The sequence below is a fragment of the Zeugodacus cucurbitae genome, chromosome 5 (assembly GCF_028554725.1).
Source record: "Zeugodacus cucurbitae isolate PBARC_wt_2022May chromosome 5, idZeuCucr1.2, whole genome shotgun sequence".
NCBI lineage: Eukaryota > Metazoa > Arthropoda > Insecta > Diptera > Tephritidae > Zeugodacus > Zeugodacus cucurbitae.
This window is the reverse complement of record NC_071670.1, coordinates 40,560,399-40,581,290: the sequence shown is the minus strand read 5'-3', so window position 1 is coordinate 40,581,290 and position 20,892 is coordinate 40,560,399. Positions and strand designations below refer to the sequence as shown.

General features: G+C 37.5%; 1 protein-coding gene across 1 annotated transcript; it reads left to right on the top strand.

Moving 5' to 3' along the window:
• The first annotated feature begins 19,729 nt into the window (after positions 1-19,729).
• On the top strand, positions 19,730-20,646 carry LOC128922146 (uncharacterized). The gene is made up of 2 exons (XM_054231771.1): positions 19,730-19,840; positions 19,895-20,646. Exons 1-2 carry the CDS (start codon positions 19,762-19,764, stop codon positions 20,644-20,646), a joined length of 831 nt encoding a protein of 276 aa, XP_054087746.1. The 5' UTR covers positions 19,730-19,761.
• The last annotated feature ends 246 nt before the right edge of the window (positions 20,647-20,892 follow it).

The window sequence follows — 20,892 nt, the reverse complement described above, 5'->3', positions numbered from 1 at the left end:
AGGAAAATGCTCCTTTATATAAACCAGAATCGAACTACTTTCAGAACGTTGAATGAATATTATAACGGGTGATCCAACTAGTACCTTAACAACGTTTGCAAATTGTTCAACTTTATTATGAAAAGTTCTGTAAAGAATGCGAAGAATGATTATGTTGAAATCGGCCTACGAAGTGTATTATTTGCAACACCATCACCCATCTTGAGACCCAGCATTCATTATTGAATAATATTCGACCGAATAGACCACGTCCAGCACGCAGAGAGGTGAGAGTGTACACGAAAAACAAGGAGAGTTGAACGGCTGGACCGTTCCTAGGAACTCAAACTTATGTATGCAACGACTTGACGCATTTTACGTCGAGATCTTAAATTGAAAGAGTATAAAATATAGTTTGTGCAAGAACTGAAGCCGCTTGACCTTCAGAAGTGACATCGAAAAGATCCAAGAAGATCCGACGTTTTCGAGCCAAATTCTATTCAGCGATGAGACCCATTTCTGGCTCAATAGGTATGTAAACAAACAAAATTGCGGCATTTGGGACGAATAGCAACATGAAGAGATTTAAGAACTTTCATTTCATCAAAAACAAAAAAAAAAACAAAAGGTTTGGTGTGGCTTTGTGGAATCGTTGGCCCATATTTTTCAAGAATTATGCCGGTGAGAACGTAACCGGCAATGGCGAAATTGAAGCTTGTGATATCGGCCACGTTTGGTTTCAACAAGACGGCACCACTTCCCACACATTACATCAATCAATGGATTTATTGAAGGAACACTTCGGTGATCAGTTGATTTCAAGTCTTGCAGTGTCACAGAGATGCCCAACGCTTGAGAACGACGTGTGATTTGGTTCTTCCTCAATTGATGCGCTAGCGGCAGACATATTCTCGACACTTCTTTGTCTCACTGGCACGGGAACATTTTGTACTATGCCTGTGGATTAAAATTTTTCCACTAGACGCTCAATTGTTGATCTGACAGGACGAATATGACGACCATAAATTGGGCGCAGCGCTCTTAAAGCTGAGGCCACTGACTCCGAAAGGTAGTAAATTTTAATAATTTCGACTTGTTGGTGCATCGTAAGTCTTTCAATGATGAAATGACAAACATAATTTAAGAGAAATGTCAACAGAGCGGGAAAAAATATGGCGTCGTATGGCTGCCCCTATCGGTCTACTCCGTTTTGAAAAACACTTTATAAGAGAAGAACGTTGAAATACAACCTTTAACATTACGTTGCCGGCAGGTGTTTGAGAACCAGAAAATGGGATTATAATTACGGATTATAACGGTTTATATTTGTTTCAAAATGTTGTTCTATTAGAACAGAATTTCGAGTTTAGAGACACTGATGATAATAAAAAACCATAGGAAGTGAAAGATGAACCGATTTACTCAGAATTGTCAATATTAATCAATATTATATTTATATGAAAAAGAAAGCTAAAGTACTATAAATCTATATTAATTAAAATTTTTGCAATATTTTATTCTTCGATGAAAGTGGATACAAATTAGTTCATATTTGGAGGTTTGAAGGTTTAAAATGTGACTAATATTAAATTATCAGTGGCAAATCTGTCAAACCCCACTGTCCCCACCACCTACAATACTGATTAAAATGTATAACCACTCCGAAAATATAAATTTAAATGGATCCATTCCTCTGGAAGGACTCTGAAAGTCTTTTTCAGACGGTTTACCCATATTTCTTGTATACAACTTGATTTTATCGGAGCCATAAATAAATTTCAAAAGTTTGATGGATTTATATATACGATTACGAGAAACTAGTACAACATACTGCTTGACATGCGCTCTCCTGGCTGAGCAGACTCAATATTTTCAAAAAATTGTATTATATATAACTCATATTCGAACTCGCTACAATATATGCAATAACAACATATAACGCTAACGCTCGCGGACGTAAATAAAAAAAAAGTATTATAGAAAAACCTCAAATATTCATAACGGCGACAAAAACTGATTATACGTATTGTATTTCCGAGTTAGTTTATGTCAAAAATATGTAAATGTTGCGAGTACAACTATTTGTAGATATTTCTCGCATTACTCATTCAGCTGCAGTCTAGATTTCTATCACCTTTGCTTATGCAATGCGCACAAATGCACACACACACAGAGAAAAAAAACACGGCGACACTACAGCGGCATAGAAATACGGAAAAGGAAATATTCATAAAGCTTAATGGCAAATTGGAATTTCCCAAACTACACGCCGCCGCCCAAAACTACTTTACATACGACCCTGCGCCTGCTGCGCGGCACCGGCACTGGTGCGCTTACCCAAAATGACATCTACAATGGAGAGCAGAGAGAACATGACTATAATGCCACGTGAACGTGTAACCGTAAGCTGCTGCAACAGCGCTCTGTATGGGTGCATTAGTGTTTGTTGTAACTAAGCAAATATGAGTTGCTATGGTTGTATACATGTATGTGTGTGTCTGAAAATAGTAACGCTGGAAAATTTAGCCGGAAACACGTTGCAACGCTTTGCTATCATCACAGTTTGCAGTTGTTGTGCCATGTTTTTGTTGTTGTTTTTGTTGTGCAATTTTTCGACACTGCACCACTACAATTTGACACTTTTATGGCAAGCGTTCAGCTGCATATGTGTATGTGTGCTTGCAATATTTTGCATTTGTGTGCATTGCAACTCGAATGCCTACTACATACAGACACACGACTGCCTCTGTAGCTACACATATTTAAAGTTGTTTTTGTCGGTACTCACACACCCTTCTGGAGCAAATGAGCATTTCCAGTGCATGCCCTAGCCACTCGCTTGGCGCCAGCTCTGTAGCACTTATCTTGGAAATTTTTTGAAAAATCTGCATCTGCAGTGTGTAAAACATGCACAACAACAACAAACACGAAACCAACACTCCAACACTCCAACAAACACGTATAAAAAACATAGGAGGACGCAAGAGCTAAGCGCACAGCAAATTGCTGTTCGATTGTAATGATAGAGGAGATATAGCTTTGTTATTATCACAGGTTGCAGTAATTTGTTGCACGTATGGACCACTACAAACACACACACACAGAGATATTCACAACGTTATATAGCTGAAAGTGCACGTAAGATTATGTAAGTTTACTTATTTGAATGCTATCTGACATGCACCCTCCCCTGCTGCTGCTGCTGCTTAACATTATTCTGCCTCCTTATATCCTGCTTATGCTTGCTCGTATTCGTCTCAAATTCGGTTGTCGAGTTCATTGTCAATTTGTTCGGAGTTGTCATTAGAAATAATAACGGTTTTGATGTGCTCTTAGCACCTTTCCTACAACAACTGCGCATATTTCAATGGCATAAAGCTGGCTGCGAGCAGCATGTACTCATAAAGAGAGGAATTGAATTCTAATTAGGGAATTTGAAATATTCTTCATTGCAAAAATGGTCCAAATTTCAAAGTAAAAGTGGAGACGAGTTCAAAAATAGTACAAAATATAAAAAAATACTCGCTGTTACAGGTGCTCATTAATGAAGAGAAGAACCCCATATCAGTCAGAACGACAAAGGCTCACAATTAAGACTGAAGTTTAACGATTATAAATGAGGATGGTGAAAGTCATCTAAACTAAATCCTATTAACTACCTGTTGCTAATGAGAACACCCCATTAAAGACCTTGGACTTGGCCAAAAAGAATCAATAATAACGATCAAGCAATATAGGTAGTCACCGATATATTTCTATGGAAACTTCGTACTCAACGATTACAGATTGATATTTCAGGCTTTGATTACCACTTAATCCATTCGATCCCATTATACTCGCTTGGGTACAGAAAAGATGCTTCTTTGAAACACTGTCAGAAGCAGACATGGACATGATCTTCCAAGCAAGCACCCCATTAAATACCTTGCTATTCATTCTTTATATTCCCTAACAGTTTGAGATCTAAAACTCTTAGACGACCACTAGAAATTTGCGAGGATAAAAAGAAAAGAATAGTATCACTGGCTAAAAAGAATCAATAATAAAGATCAAGCTAAATAGGTAGTCACCGATGTATTAAAATTATAAAGTTACGAAAAGAGCAGTGCTCTTCTGTAACAACTCCTAACTTCAATGGAAGGTTCGTACTCAACGGCTACTTCTTGGTATTTCAGGTTTTGATTACCATTTAAGACCGTTAAGCTACTACGAGAAATAAAATTACTTTGAAGTAGTTTGGATGATGAGTGGACCCAAAAACTATTACTTAAAGGCAAGAAAACCCTCATTATTACATAATAGAACTTTAACAAGATCCAGGATTCAGCCAACCCAGACGCTTTATTTCGGCACATTTCTGGCAATCCCAACGAACACCAGTTAACCGCTTTGTATTGCTTGAAACCTATTTAACAAAATCTCCATGTTGTTGGTAAAAACTTGCTATACTCGAGTAGTTGAGTCATCTCCACGGGTGTTTACGGATATTATTATAGCAGTGTCGGCCTAAAAACATGATTCAAGATAAAACTAACTGTGGCACAAGGCATCGGCCTCGACTTTCGATCGGTAGATCATCGCATTGAAACCCCAGAGTCAATATGAGGGCAGTGAGTATTGAAATAGTGCACTTATATGGACAAACCTTATTCGAAATTCCGTTAGTCTATTCGAAAAAAATATTTTCTTGAGACGAGTGAACACAGGAGGATTAAAGAAGTGAAAGATTAGAGAGCTAAAACCTTTGAACTGGTCATCAAACAAACCAAGCTCTTTGAAAGGGGTAATCCATATAAGAAACTGAAAACATTCCTAAAAGGAGAAAAAACTAAGATAGGAACTGCGATGTCCACCGTGAAAATATAGTTTTAGGGTCTTTCTATGTAGTATTGAAATACCGTTAATTCAATAATAATTAGAATATTCCTAGATATTATAACTGATTTTATAATAATCTTAATGTCGACGAGCCCTACCCTTTGCTCTTATACCTTCAAGAGAGGGTTAGGTGGGTAGGAGTCGTTGGAGGAAAGGCGCGGTAAGCTTCTTTACGCCCTAGGGTCTAGGTTAGCAGGGAAGGTTGGGAGAGGAGTTTATTGTCGGGAACTTCTCATCAACTTCAGCTTTAGGCTTCCGGACTGCTGTAGCGTGTTTCAAGCGGATTCACTGCTGCGAAGTGCAGCAGCTTTCAGAGAGGTGACGATCCACTCTGATAGTAGGGCGGCAATATTAGCCTTAAGCTCAATGACTGTGTGCTCCAGGCTGGTAAAGAATTGCCAGTCCTCGCTATCAGTTGCATCGGAACACTTCGCAATTATACTAGTTTGGGTGCCTACCGGAATTGCAGGAAACTGCACGGCTGATGAGCTTGCTAGGCTAGGCACTTCGATCTCACTTACAGTGGAATGGGAACAAGTAGAAGCGCCGCTGTCCTCTTGCAACTTGCATTTGGATGAATGGGTCTCAGGTGAACTGAGCAGGCGCTGGACAGTCACTAGCAATTTTTCTGTCGCAAGATCATTCTGGCCCAAAGTAAATCGAGGTCAAGCGAACTCTTTGCCCTAAACAAGGTCAATATTTCCCAAGTTATAGGAGTTCTAACTGACCATTGTCATATCGGAATTTACGCGGTCAAATTAATAATTTTACCAGATGCTAGTTGCAAAAGCTGCCTAGAGGAAGGTGAGATAGAATCCTCCCAGTATTACCATTTGGAATGCCCGGCCTTTGCGAGATCTAGACAAAAAATCCTTGGATCTCACTTTTTTGGGCGGAGTTAAAAACCTCTTCAAATTTAGTTAAGGTTAGGTTCTAAGCGCTTTGTCGGTTCATAAAATAAGTGAGGGGGTTGAATTTTACGGCATCACAAAGGACTGCTCTTGATGGTCTAAGTGGGTTTCCCTGCTCAGCAATGCTTTCAACCGAATTCAAAATTAAGCCATGTCTTTGCTGTTTATGGTGATGGCAATTTGAAGCAGACTGGAGGAAGCCATCTGATTGAAATCTCTAAAAATTTGGTTCGGACATTGATTCAAATTTATTATAAAATTATAATATTATGCAACATGAATAAATTTCTTAACTTCAGATCTACAGATCTAGAGTATTTACAGATCATTTGCATTTGAATTCTGCATGTAGATTAGCGAAATTCTTAATTGACTTCGTGTACTCAACTTTTATATTGAGCATATAATACATTATGCAGCAATCGCGCTGCTCTGCGACACATTTGCTGTGTTCACATTTAATTTCGTTGAATGCAGAACTTCCCACAACTAATAATTGACCTAATTTTTTACTTTTATTTAAGCCAACAACACCAACAACAACTAAACTCTAATAAAATATTAAAGTCAAGAGAATGCGCTGACGATGAAATTAGTGCCGGAGTTCGTGAATATTTTCAGCAGCTTATTATCTCAATACATACATATATATTTAAATATATATGAAGAGACATGGCATTTGTGTGTGTGTGCAAATAATTGCAGGGGCCTGAGCTGGCTGAGTGTATTCAAATGTGCGCATGCATATGCAAAGTGCTTTTTATGCAGCTAATTAGGCGTCAAATTGTGATGCTTCACCTGCAGTTGATGTGCCGCAGCACACCGAGGCCGACGGAGCGACATGTTTTTGTTTTCGGGTATGAAATGGCAGGTGACAGCGCTTATGAAGGATGCTTCATTGGAAGCGCGAAGAGTAGGGAGGGGGGTTGGAGACACTTGTGCACTAAGCGCATGTGGCCGTGTGAATGGCTTAGTGCAAAATTTCATTATAAAGGGTGATTTTTTTGAGGTTAGGATTTTCATGCATTAGTATTTGACAGATCACGTGGGATTTCAGACATGGTGTCAAAGAGAAAGATGCTCAGTATGCTTTGACATTTCATCATGAATAGACTTACTAACGAGCAACGCTTGCAAATCATTGAATTTTATTACCAAAATCAGTGTTCGGTTCGAAATGTGTTTATCGACAAATTTTGTTCAGCGATGAGGCTCATTTCTGGTTGAATGGCTACGTAAATAAGCAAAATTGCCGCATTTGGGGTGAAGAGCAACCAGAAGCCGTTCAAGAACTGCCCATGCATCCCGAAAAATGCACTGTTTGGTGTGGTTTGTACGCTGGTGGAATCATTGGACCGTATTTTTTCAAAGATGCTGTTGGACGCAACGTTACGGTGAATGGCGATCGCTATCGTTCGATGCTAACAAACTTTTTGTTGCCAAAAATGGAAGAACTGAACTTGGTTGACATGTGGTTTCAACAAGATGGCGCTACATGCCACACAGCTCGCGATTCTATGGCCATTTTGAGGGAAAACTTCGGAGAACAATTCATCTCAAGAAATGGACCCGTAAGTTGGCCACCAAGATCATGCGATTTAACGCCTTTAGACTATTTTTTGTGGGGCTACGTCAAGTCTAAAGTCTACAGAAATAAGCCAGCAACTATTCCAGCTTTGGAAGACAACATTTCCGAAGAAATTCGGGCTATTCCGGCCGAAATGCTCGAAAAAGTTGCCCAAAATTGGACTTTCCGAATGGACCACCTAAGACGCAGCCGCGGTCAACATTTAAATGAAATTATCTTCAAAAAGTAAATGTCATGAACCAATCTAACGTTTCAAATAAAGAACCGATAAGATTTTGCAAATTTTATGCGTTTTTTTTTTTAAAAAAGTTATCAAGCTCTTAAAAAATCACCCTTTAAATATATATATATAGAAGTGATTATGTATATGTTCAATTAGGGTTTCATATGGCTGTGTCTCGGGTTTTATGTAGTGGTAGACCTATTTTGCAGTTTGCCTACTTGTGCACATTTTTGCTCCATTTCTATGAAGTGACACTCTAAACCGCGGCATGGCATGCATTTCAGTGGTATGTGTGTATGTATAAGTAGATACGTGAAAACTGAAGTGTGGTTTAGCAGCGCTCAGCGCGATGAGCCTGTAAGCATAATTTAATATTTAAAGTATGTTTACTAAAGCATCACTTTATCTGTTTGGGGAAACTCAGCAAATATGAGAGAAAATTTGGTAGTTTATGTTGATTGAAAACTTGCTTAAATTATAAAATAAATTATCGAAATTTGTTTAATAAAATAAAAGAAAATAAAAAGTCTGGCAAAATTATTGAAACAATTGTCTGTATATTACACCTCCACTTGCATTGTTTTTATGCGCAAAATTCTGGAAGAATATGGAAAAGAAGTTTGTACTCTCGAGCATGTACTCGAAAAATAACGAATTGATCTTAAACAATAAAAATTTGTATATTTTAATTGCTAGAAGACAAAAAGTCGGTATCATGCCGTGAAGATTTTTCGTGGTTTGAGTATTACAGACTTACTTTCCGACTAGGTAGGATGGTCTCTAACTTTGAGAATAAAATAAATTTGAAGGTTTTGAGTACTCACAGGATTTCTTTTTCACACTGTGAAAGCCACATTGAAATATGTTACGAAAAATGAAAGTAAAATTTGACACACGGGATCGCACTAGGAAGGGACATAAACGGACGGCGCCCCGTCCTAAATTTAAGCTTTCTGTATATATCACATAAACAACTTAAAATATAGCAAAAACTTCACTAAGATTTGTATAAAAAATAGATGATAGGCGTGGCGCCGCCCACTTATTGGCCAACAGCTATATCTCAGGAACTATGCAACTAATTTTTACGAAATTAGATTCATAACATTTCGGAAGATCCCAAACGTTTCACAATCACGCCTACTTTCCGTTTACTTTCAAATCTACAATTTTAGAAATAGTGAAGGTAACGGAAAAAACTTGTCGCAAATACTGAACTTCTAGTGTGACACCGCCCGTTTAAAAATCACCGTAATCAGACTATAACATTTCAAGGTCCTAAATATCGAACAAGTTGACCTCAATGCTTGTTGCTAATTTTTTAGCGAAAACAACATTAAATCTCTCGGATATTGTAAAGAAATTTAGAGGGAATATTTATCTTCTAATTATGTGTCTATGTGCAGGATATGTATGTGTGATATCGGGTCAAAACTTCCTCTACTGCTATATACGTCCGGTGGAATTTATGCCGCATATCAGTTACTATTTGAAATATCTTAGTAAAATTAAGGGAACATATAACCTTGGATATAGTGTAGCTTGGTGGCAGAAATAGTTGAAATAGATCCAGCAATTACATCAGCTTCATAGATATTCAAGTGGACTTAATGTCGGATATACTGGGCGATTTATGTATGTGTTGTTTTAATAACTTTAAGTAAGTAAATTGGTTATAAAATGTTGGGTCACATCCGAGCATGAAAGGGCTAATTGTTTTAATTGAGCTCGGTCAAAGTTTTAACATAAAATTTTGTTGTTGTAACACCTTACTGCTAGTATATTATATAATATTTTATGTATTTATTTGCAAGAAAAATTTAGAAAGTATATATTAGTAATATTTCTAAACTTACCTTAGACTTTTGTTGATGTTGAGAAACAATTTGTATCTGAAAAATAATAAGAAAAATAAATTTAAAAAATTATAAATTTGAATGATAGTATAATTTTATATAAGTATGTATAGGATTGTAAAACCTTTAAACAGTAAACTTTAAAATTTAAAAACAATTCAATTCGAAGTCTAGTTTGCATAAACTTCACAACAGCGAGACTATTTCAATTTTGAGTACTCAAACGAATCCTCAAGGATTCTTCAAACCTTTTTGTTGAGCGAAGCCATTCGGAACTAACCGAAACTACAATGAAATCAAAGAATTCTCATGGAAACTAATACATTCACATATTGCAAAAGGTCTACCGCTCCATACTAAAGCCATACCAGACACATTTGAACCCAAAAGTATCGAAGAAAATATCGCTCCTTGTTGTATATTAAAACATGATATACTAAGTATCAGAAGCTGATGATGGAACTTCTGTTTCCCCCGAAAATTAGTGCAATGTGAAGATCTAACTGGTTGGAATGAACTATATTTATGTAGACAGTATTGGTTAACATTTAAATTTTTGCTATTCTACTTTAAAAATCTTGCGCTATGTGCTAAGACGAATATACGTCGAAGAAGTATCTGAAGAATTTTTTTTTTTTAATTTTTGTGTGATATAAAAATTGGAAGCTGAGTGAAATATGAATATTGTCCTAATTGGTTTGTGCTTATTTCTAATACAATAAAATGCTATTAAGGGGACGCACCCCCATTTTCGGTTTCAAAAAATCGATTTGTTTTTTAAATTTAATTCGAACCTATAACTATTCAAAAATGTTAGCGTTTTTCTCGAAACAGTGTTTTTACGACTGACGCATGAGGTTACTCAAAACTTATTTATCCCATCGGTTCCAAACTTTAATACGCTATTCTATACATACATATATAGCTATGGTATGACTAGGATGCATCAAATCGGTGAAGATCTTCTTTACTTTTTAACATGATTTGTGGCTGAAAAAAAGGCGATTTTCAAAAAAAATTTCAAAGGTTTGGTAAAATTTTTTTCTTCTTTTTAAGTCTTCAAAATAAATGTATGCAAAATTACAACCATAAAAATTAATTTATGTTCATTTACCAGCCCATTGAAAATCGTCAAAATAAGAGAGAACACCAACAGAAAACTTCCAAATTCTACGCGAATCGTTATATCGTCAAATTATCAAATATTCCTGAGAAAAATTTGATACCCTTGCAAAATACTAGAAAGCCAACAGAAAGTAATTTTCAAAAATATAATTAAAATGAATATTTCAAACACTAGAGCACAATTTCGCGCTGCTGCAAGTGCATAAATATTTGCGATGTAGCATAATAATCTGCATATAACAGACTTAGGGCAACAACAACAACAACAACAGTGAGTAAATAAGTCGAAAATTGTGCCAACAACGAACGCTGCAGGCGATATTCGTGGCCAAAGTGAACACGGAGGCATTAGAACACAGCTGAGCTACTGCCAAATTGCGCTACAAACAAACAAAAACAACAACAAATTACAGGATATTCCTACACAATGTAATGCACAAATAGTATGTATGAGTCAATAAACAATTTATTCCACACAATCACGGCAGACAATTACGAGCTCCGCCGACGTTTAAAAGGAGTAATTCAAATGTGTAAAAAAAAGCAGCTGGACAAGAAGCAGCAGCAGCAGCTGAAGAAGACGAAGAACTAAAGAGCGTTAAGACGAAAGGAGCTGTTGAAGAGGCTGCACAGCTTTACAGGCTGTCTGAACGCTTCACATGGCATCGGATCACTTTTCCGCTCCATTGCACTTAACAAATTTCCCTACGGATGAATAGCAACCATGGCAGCAAACAAGCACTGTAGTTGTATGTGTATGAGTGTGTGTGTATATGTAAATGCCAATAACTCTCCGCCGGGTATAAGGAGTACGCTGCTTTAAATTTGATTGTGTGTGTGTGTGACGATATGTGCACTGAAGTAAGCAATAAACGATTTGAGTGGAGGTGACGGTGTTGGTGTAGAGTGTAAAGCACGTTCTCGCTCGTTGCTGCATTTAAGTCAAGCGTCGCTACACAAATTGTATGCCTTAAAATCGTATTTATCTAAAGCTGTCCGAGGCAAGCGCCACATCTTCACGACCAGCGAACAGAATTGGTCAGGTCAAATAGACACCAAGAGCATCGACTCGGTGCTGGCGTCTATCTCTACAGCTGTCTATACGCTTGACTCAAAGCATTCGTACGAGCTGTACTGCCGTGTTTTTAGGTGTATGTGTGTGTGTGTTTACTTTCCGGCGATTGGCAGTGGTAAATGAGAAAAATAATTTTCTTGCTTACAAACGAATTTGTTTGCTCTGCACAGATTTACGTTTATGCATAAATATGGAACTATATGTATGTATCCGTGTAAAAGGATACCGGCCGGCAACGTAAATTGTTGACTGACTGTTGCAGGCTGAAAAGTTTGCTTTAAATGGACAAACTAGTGAAGTAGTTGAAAACGAATAGACAAATAAACAAAATATGAAATTGAAAAAATTATAAATGTGTATAATGTATAGTGTCTAGATATTAAATACCGTATACTAAAAAATAAATAGGATTAGTCCTTACGAAACATATTTATATATCAAAACCTTGTTTTCATGTTCAAATAGTAAATGCTACAATTCAAATAAAATTCGTTGTCAAATTAGTTAAGAAGACTCCACGGAGCATTTTAAAATATTCTATTAGGTCTATAACTTTGCTTCCGCCGTTTTCCAATAGATGTCTCTATGGCCAAGCACTGGTCGATTAAATCGATTTTTTTTATATCGATCTTGGACATTTGTATCAACATTAACCCAACAAAATATTTGTTGAGATCTGTTTGCATCCCAAACTTATTCTTAAATGAAAATGTTAATTTTGTAGCCGAATTCTCGACATTTGCGGGAAATTTTGCTTTTCTTTTTTAATTCCAAGAAAATGCGGCTGAGACTCATCGAAATTTGTAACCGTTTTTATACAAAAAAAAACTTAAATTTTTATTGCATTTGGAGGAATTAGACCAATGCCACACCCATAAAACCTCTAAAGTCAAAAAGTAAGGAAAGGCTTAGGCAACCGAACATTTTATACTCTCGCAATTTATTGCTATATTTTTATTTAGACAACACACAATTTGACCCATATATTCGGCGTAAAGTCCAATAGAAAAATTAAAATCTTTATACATATCATTTTCACCACAATACATCCAATTCGCTCACTGAATTTTGCTAAGATAGCCGGATTTAAGAAAAAAAAAACCTGTAATTAGGTATATGGGTGCTAGGGGAAATTATAACCAGATTTTAACCATTTTTGGTACAGAGATACACTATTAGAAGAAAAAGATTCTCTCTGAATTACATTAAAATATCAGAGAGATTTACCGATGTTTTCGGTGATAAATGTACCCTTAGGCACCGAGTTCTTCATGTTCCATATCCGGGGACTTGAAAAGATAAAATCCGATTTTGCCAATTTTTCCCATAAGTGGTGCCACACCTCAAATAAAGTATGTGTGAAAAGTTTTATTTCCCTATCTTCATTGGTTCCTTATGTAAATATACATTATAAAGTGATGGAAAGAGATGAAATTCAAAATTGAGTTATATGAGAATGGGTGGTTGTGAATCGATTTCGCCCATTCATCAGGGTGTCTTGAAAATATTATGTACCGAATTTAATTGAAATCTGTTTTTAACGTCTCTTTATCCTGATCATTTTGATTTACCTAACTGTATATTTAACTCGTTTAGTGAAAAATACTATATATTATACTTGCGAGGCCTAGGTGGGCACATTTAAGAATAACATATGTGGCTTAAATTTTTTTGAATTTTGGGTGTCTTGTGACTTATTACATCTCTATATTTCCAGCTCTAGTAATAACGTATCAACCAAATCTGGTGTGAACATTGAATTCTACAAATTCATCCTACAGTTTGACTATGGGAGTAGTGAGGTCACAACCATGCCTACAACACATATAACGGTTATGTTCGAAACTATTAAAGGGTCTATTATTGTCTGCGTATAACTTTAGATCGCAAATGTTGGCTATAAGGATGATATAGTAAACTTAAATGTGATTCGGGATGGAAATAGATCAATAGGTCCTGTTTTGATGAACTATCTCATATTTAACAAAACGCCCGACTGATTTGAAACACCTTTGATTTATAACATTCTCTTTCACTTTCTTATAATATCGCTATTTACAATGCCAGTGGCTTATTTCACTGTCTAGAAGAAAGAGTGATCTAGGTGTGACCAAAAAATTATCGAAATCGGTCTATCCTATACGCTCAATCAGGCCTACCATGAGAATAAGAACCTTTCTTCGGATAAATTTTATACATAAACGGCTTAGAGGTAAATAAAAGGTTTTTAAAAAGGGACGCTACAAAAGTTGACCGATAGTAACAGCAAACGACGCCACATTTTCCCCCGCTCTTTTGACATTTCTCTTTAGCAAGGTTTGGCATTTCATCATGGAAAGATAAACGATCCAACAACGAGTCGGAATTATTAAAATTTTCTCGTAACTCGGAGTCAGTGGCATCAAGAATTATAAGTGCTACGTCCAATTTATGGTCGTCATAATCGTCCTGTTAGTACAACAACTGGAAAAATTTGAATCCACAGACACAGTAGAAAATGTTCTCGTTACAGTAAGACAAAGAAATGTCCATAATGTCGAGAATATTGCTGCCCCCAGCACATGAATTGAGCAAGACCCAAGTCAGTCTCTCACTTTTCGAAAAGATCTTGGCCTACATCCACACAAGATCAAATTAACCCAAGAACTGAAGCCGCTTTACCACCACAATCATCATCCGTTAGAATATTTCCTGTGGGGCTACATCAAGTCTATGGTCTAACAAGGCAGCGACGATTGATAAACTTCGTACGAATATCGAACGTGAAATTGCAGCAGTATCGGCCGATTGCTTGATAACTGTCGAAAGTTGAGTTCAGCATCAGGACTTATGCCAGGGTGCCCGTAGTGATCATGCAAAATAAATCGAGTTCCATACATAATGACATCGAATGTACTTTCACAAAAAAAAATATAATTTAATTGATAACGGGATTAGTTAATATGTATTTCTCAGAATCGCGAGATTCGATGCCAAACATAGAAGAAATAGATCCTAAACTCCCTGTAGCCTCCACATTCCCAATAAAAACGCACATTTCGAGACCTATCAGAGTGGACAAAAGTGGCGGTATGTTAGATTAATAAGACTTAAAATTATGTTTGTATGAATACAAAACATTTCCGGTTCCTATTCTCATATTGGTTTACTAATTTAATATTTATGAAAACAGTTATTTGTTTTAGAGCATATAAGTATGGCTTCAGATATCTTAGAAATCATTAGTCTGTTCTCTAAATTGCTTAATCACAAAGTGTTTTCTTAATTGGTGGACTGAAAGATTAAAAACTATCCTAAGATTGGACAGAGTGGAGTTGAATTAATTTCTATATATGTTCTCAAAGACTGAGTTCAAATTCGAAACAAAATCTAAATTAGTACAACTAATAATTTCTCGGAGAGAATCCCTGTTTAACTGATTTTTTTGTAAAATAAGACAGATGGTAGGATAACTGTATTATTTAAAATGCATTTATTTCTTTTATTTGCAACAAGTCTACTAAGACAAGCCGAATAAGCGAAATAAATGAATTTACTGTATGCAAAATACTTTGAAGCCAGAGGCAACGTAATATATACTCATTCAGAAACAAAACTATTTTTCTGTCTCACATATAAAACAAGAATTTAATTAACAAAGAACAAGAGGCACTTCACTATAAATCTATTGTAAATCCACTACACTTAGCTCTTAACTGTTTTCTAAACCAAAAACTACAAGCGGACGGGGAGCTGATGAAAACAAATACCAATTATTAACTAAACTAGTTATCAAAAGCCACGTGTCTAAGCGATTTTAATTTTTCAAAGCGCGTCGAAAGAACTTACAGCGTTGAGTATAATGAAGCTTGTTTTATGATAGCAGACAGCACTTTCTTGTATTTCTTTACGCTCTCCATATGCCGGTTCATTTAAACTAACTTTACGGCAGTGCTGCCACTCGACGCGCACCGAGTGCAGCACGGCATCAATGGTGTCTTCTCGCGAATCCTTTGTATTGCGGTTAAGCGTCAATTATTGTCATGCACAGACGTTATCTTGAAAGGAAAATAATAAAACGCTGGCGGTGGGTCAGCGAAAATGTAGGCAAAACGTATTTCAAGGAAAACAAAAGAATGAAAGGAAATACATAAGACGTTGGATGAAGAGCCCGCGGCACACAGCGTTAAGTATACGGTGTGTAATAGGAGGAAAAATACTCAACAGAATTATGAATATTATGAAAATTATAAATGCAAAGTCAGCGGAGATGGCTGCAATGATCACCAGATGCGGTTGGATGTATTATGGCATTATGGGGGAAACCAAAACAAGTGTAAACATTGTTAACCTTTGGGTAACAGGAGGGAGCCTATAGAATGTTTGAACCCTAAAATAAAAGAAAGTCGGGAGGGGTATAAATTTCCGAAACAGGTGACAATGAGTTTCTGTGACGAATTACCCTCTTACTACAAATTTTCCTCGAAAGTATTTACCTAAAGGGTTTCCAAGCAAAGCAATATCACTTTCTGTCCTCTAAAAAATGATTCTTCAAAATGTATCTACTGTCTTAAGATATTGTACTATCCCTCAAACTCTTTTCATTTCCGAAATTTACCGAGCACTTCTCTATAATTTAGTAAGGATAATGACTCACTGAAATCTATGACGGCCCATCTACGAGTAAATGTTATGTGAAAAATGAAGCATCGTTAAGTCTATTAAACCATTTAGTCCATTCGAGTTAGTATAGGTCCAATGAGCCTAACACAGGTTTTCTGGCAAGCCAAACCCGATCAATGTAATACGCAGGTGGACCAAGTACCTCGACTAATTTTTCCAAACTACTTCATGACTGGTAAATTACCCTCTTTTTGTGGGAGAGCTGACCTCGTTGACAAATTAAATCGAGCTCTTCTTCGAAAAAGAAGAAAATTCTGACAAAATTAGGTACACAGATCGACCATGCCTATGTATCACATAATACCCCACAGTGTCAACGCAGGGGTTAAGCAGTAACCCCCTCCAACCGCATTTGAAGCGGAAATTTATGCAAAGTTCATTTATTTGCACAAGTCAAATTCGCGGAAAGCAAACAAAATGTTTGCAGCTGAGATGGCCGCAGGTGATTACTCAACTGCCACATACAAAAACCGCCTCAACCTAAAAGTAAATAGATATCTGAGATAAAATATAGATAAAAGCAATGTAAATGGCGAAAATGCGGGACTTAAAGCCGAAGAAAGTGAGTTTGCGGTGGATGGAGAATAATTGCAAAAATATGCGGTTATGGCGCTGGCGCTGTTAGAGATGCCTTTGCTGTGGAGAGTGGCACAGGGCACAAAGGTGGGGTTTTACCTAGAGGTGGCAACGGCGTGGCGGGTGGAGTGAGCTGTGAACGCCAGTAATTAGTATGAAAAATATTTTATATAAAGGCGCATTAACGGCGCAATATTGCAATTGTAAATATATATATTAGAAATGTGTAGAGGGCACACGAAATCAACCCTAAAAGCGTTGAAGCTCCTACTACAGATACTAAACGTCAAGTCAAGTAGCGCAGCTTAGAGGATTAATAAGTCAGGTGTGCCTGCCATTAACGGTATGCTAACCCCAACTGTTACTTTCACTTAAATTCATAACGGTATGCATACAGACCTCATAAATATGTATTTTTGACTGCATAAAGGGCTTCCACTCTTTCGCTCCGCTTATGCTGTTGCTACTTTCGCTCTTTTGAACGTCCCTCATACCTTTACTGTCAGCGCAGACAGGTGCTTATCAACGTTAATGCCACCTCTATGTCGGTATTTTACTCTTCGTAGACGAGTACACATTTATCTTTATTCGAAGGCGAAAAAAAATACAAATTCGACCCACTTCACCTTCATCGACTGCTGCGAAGTCGCGAATTTGGGTCATTGCTGTCGCGCTATTGTGGCTGTGTGAGCAGCTTTAAGATGTCGCCTACACCCCTTCTCTCCCTTACTATCCTCTTGTACGCTGCCTCCCACCAGCTTCGTTGTGCACCCTTTCTGTGTAATTTTGTGTTTCATTTGTTTCATGTTGTTGCCCTTCTCCATTTTCTTTCGGGAGGCAGATTAAAAATTATGAGCGTGAAATAAATAAATGGATGGGGGTTAAAAGAAAAATTATAACGGCGTAATGAAAAGTGGTAATTATGCGCACTTCAATTACATAGGCGAGACCAAGCGTCGAGTGGCATGTACTTAGTCGCCTCATTTTTCTTTGTTAATTTATTTGCTTGAATAGCGCGTTGAAATTAAAAAATATGTGTATATATATGTATATATGGCTTGTTCCCGAAGATGAGTTCAATTCTGCTGTTTAATGTTTAATTTGTTACATTTTTTGATGTTATTTTATGGATATGCTGTAGTATTTATTGGTATGAAGTGGTTCAAATTTGAACAACTCATGGTTTATTAGATCTTGTACCATTGGAAGTCCTCAAATCAATGGAGCAACTATTATAGTTTCAAGTTCGATACAAATTTATTGACTCTGAGTGAACAGCGTCCAATCACTGTTATCTTTAGAAGTGTCTCTTTGAGATCCCGCCATTGTACACAGTACGCGGCTACGCCTCAGATGGTCCATACGTTGTGTCCAATTTTCGATGACTCGTTCGAGCATTTCGACTGGAAACTGGCGAATGAAAAGTTTGATGTTTCGCTCCAAGACCTGAATCGAAGAGGGTTGTCCGCATGGACTTTAGATTTTACATATCCCCACAAAACAAGTCTAACGTTGTGATATCACACGATCTTGATGGCCAATCAACGGGTCCAAAACGTGAAATTATCTGCTCACCGAAGTGCTCTCTCCATAAATCAATGGATTGATGTGGGTGTGTATGGGAAATGGCACCGTCTTGTTGAAACCAAATGCTCAGAGATCACGAGCTTCAATTTCAGGCTTCAAATAGTCGGTTATAATGAGGCTCTAACGGTTACATTCTCGCCAGAATCAATTTTGGAAAAAAATGGACCTATGATTCGACTTGCCCACAAACCATACCAAAACGTTCTTTTTTCTAAAAAAAAAAATGACAGCTCTTGAATCTCTTCGGGCCCGATAACGGTCGCCATTGACTGTTACGTTCTCACCGGATCATTTTTAAATTAATATGGACCGATTATTCTGGATGAAATGGCAGTTCCTGAATCTCTTCAGATTGCTCTTTATCTGTTGATCCAAAAACGGCCTAATCGCAAACAGAATTTGGCTCAAAACGTCAAATCTTATTGGAACTTTTCAAGAGCCCCTAGAGCGAAGCGATGTCGCCTGGGAAGATCGAGCGGCTTCAGTTCTTACACAAGCTATATATGGCACACTTTCAATTTAAGATTTATCCGAGTTGCTGTAACGACGCAGCCGAATCGACTCTCCACGGACTTCGTGATCACTCTCAGCAACTGCTGCTATATTTTCTTCACTGCCTGCTGGACGTGGTATATTCAGTCGAATAGTATCCAATAATGAATACTGGGTCTTAAGATGGATGATGGTGTTGCGAAGAGTACGCTCAATAGGCCGATAATATTGACCATAAGTTGAGCGAAGCGCGCGAAACTAGATAAAGATCCAGTCCTTCAGTTATAACCCCACAAAAAAACATTAGCGATTCTCCCACAGGTTAATTTATTTTTTTGTTAGTATCATTACCATCATGTTTTGCTTGAAATACGAAAATACATACGAAATGATTCGAGGCTGGTAGTTTTCGCTTGTCTACCTTACAATCTGATGCATGTGCTATATTTGAATGAGTAATATATTTGATTTACAACAAAAAATAGTATTTACTATTAAACTACATTCCTCGCTTTCCTTCTTAAGCCTAAGATATAACTTAAGAGAAAGTCAACAAGCCAGCTCGAATGCTTGAATCACCGCGATTTAGATAAGATCATAAACATGGCGAGATAAGCAGTGACTAATTACAGCGCTTAAGGTAGCTTTTTATTTATTGGCGGCAAAGAAAACTAAATTATGATACAGTTTATACACGGCTGTTAATTTGGTTCAATGTCCAAAATGACAAAAGCATATAAAAGTCTGATGGTAGAAGACAGCACTACAGTTCCACCGAGTCAATCAACAAAAACTGCTACCGATTCATAATGATTTCTCACAAGAAACCAACACTTTTTTGTATTATACTGCTTTTAAGCACTTTTGTAGTGGATGGACGAAGACTTGGTAATCCTTTGTGATACTTTGAGAGTTACTGGATTTTAATGTAATATTTCACAGAACAACGCAGTTATCAGCAGCGTCATACTCTGAGATACCACAGACCTTTATTGCGACAAGTGGAGACCGGTACGGTTACTGGCATAGCGGACGAAGACGATAGTGGCACCGGGACAGGCACTGGTACCGGTATGGATACCGCCACTGGCACAGCAGCGGAGGCTGAAGAAGAGCCGCATCCAGAGATGGATACAAAAGCAAGTGAAGCATTGATTGTACTTAAACCCGCACAGACGGGTGATAGCTCGCGCATGTTTAAAGGCTTCCTTCTGAAGGCGCTACTAGGCGGTGCCGGTGGTGGCAATAATGGTGGTAGTGGCTATTCCAACATTCCCTACATCATAGTCAATGTGCCCAACAACATTACAAATATCAATCAGAATAGTTTGAATAACACCGCAGCGGCGGAGCCCACAACCACCACAACTACACCCGCACCACCAGGCGGTCGCCGACAAGTGTTCTATCAAGCCGTACCCTTCCCGGAGCCTACGCAAGTTTATGAGCAGCGACGCAGTAAACCGGAAAATCAAGCGCATCCACAAAATTTCATACTCAGTCCAAGTAATCAGTTGGTGCCCGTCTATCTGCCACCTGAAGTGCAAGCTTTGATGCAGAGCAGTGTCGTTCCGTACAGTGATGAGCAGCCAAATCGTGGACAGTTGAAGAAGAAGAAGAATCACAAACTTCAAACCAATGTGAATCCATTTTCCGCTTTCGCCAATAATCTTAGACGTATACAATTTCTGTAATTTTTGAGTGTTGAATAAAATATTGCACGGTAGCTTACACTAAGGCATTTGGGTTACTGAAAAATTGATCTGTTGAAAACCCTCTTCGGGCGGTAGTTCAAGTCTTGATTTGGCTCGTTGAGGATAATAAAGGATAATGCTTTAGGAGTTTGGGCTGTGGTTAGCCGCTTTCAGATCACTACTATTTTAACCAAAGAAGATTAAGGTAGCTGGAGCTGGTAGAAGTTCTGCTTCCTTAAAAGAAGT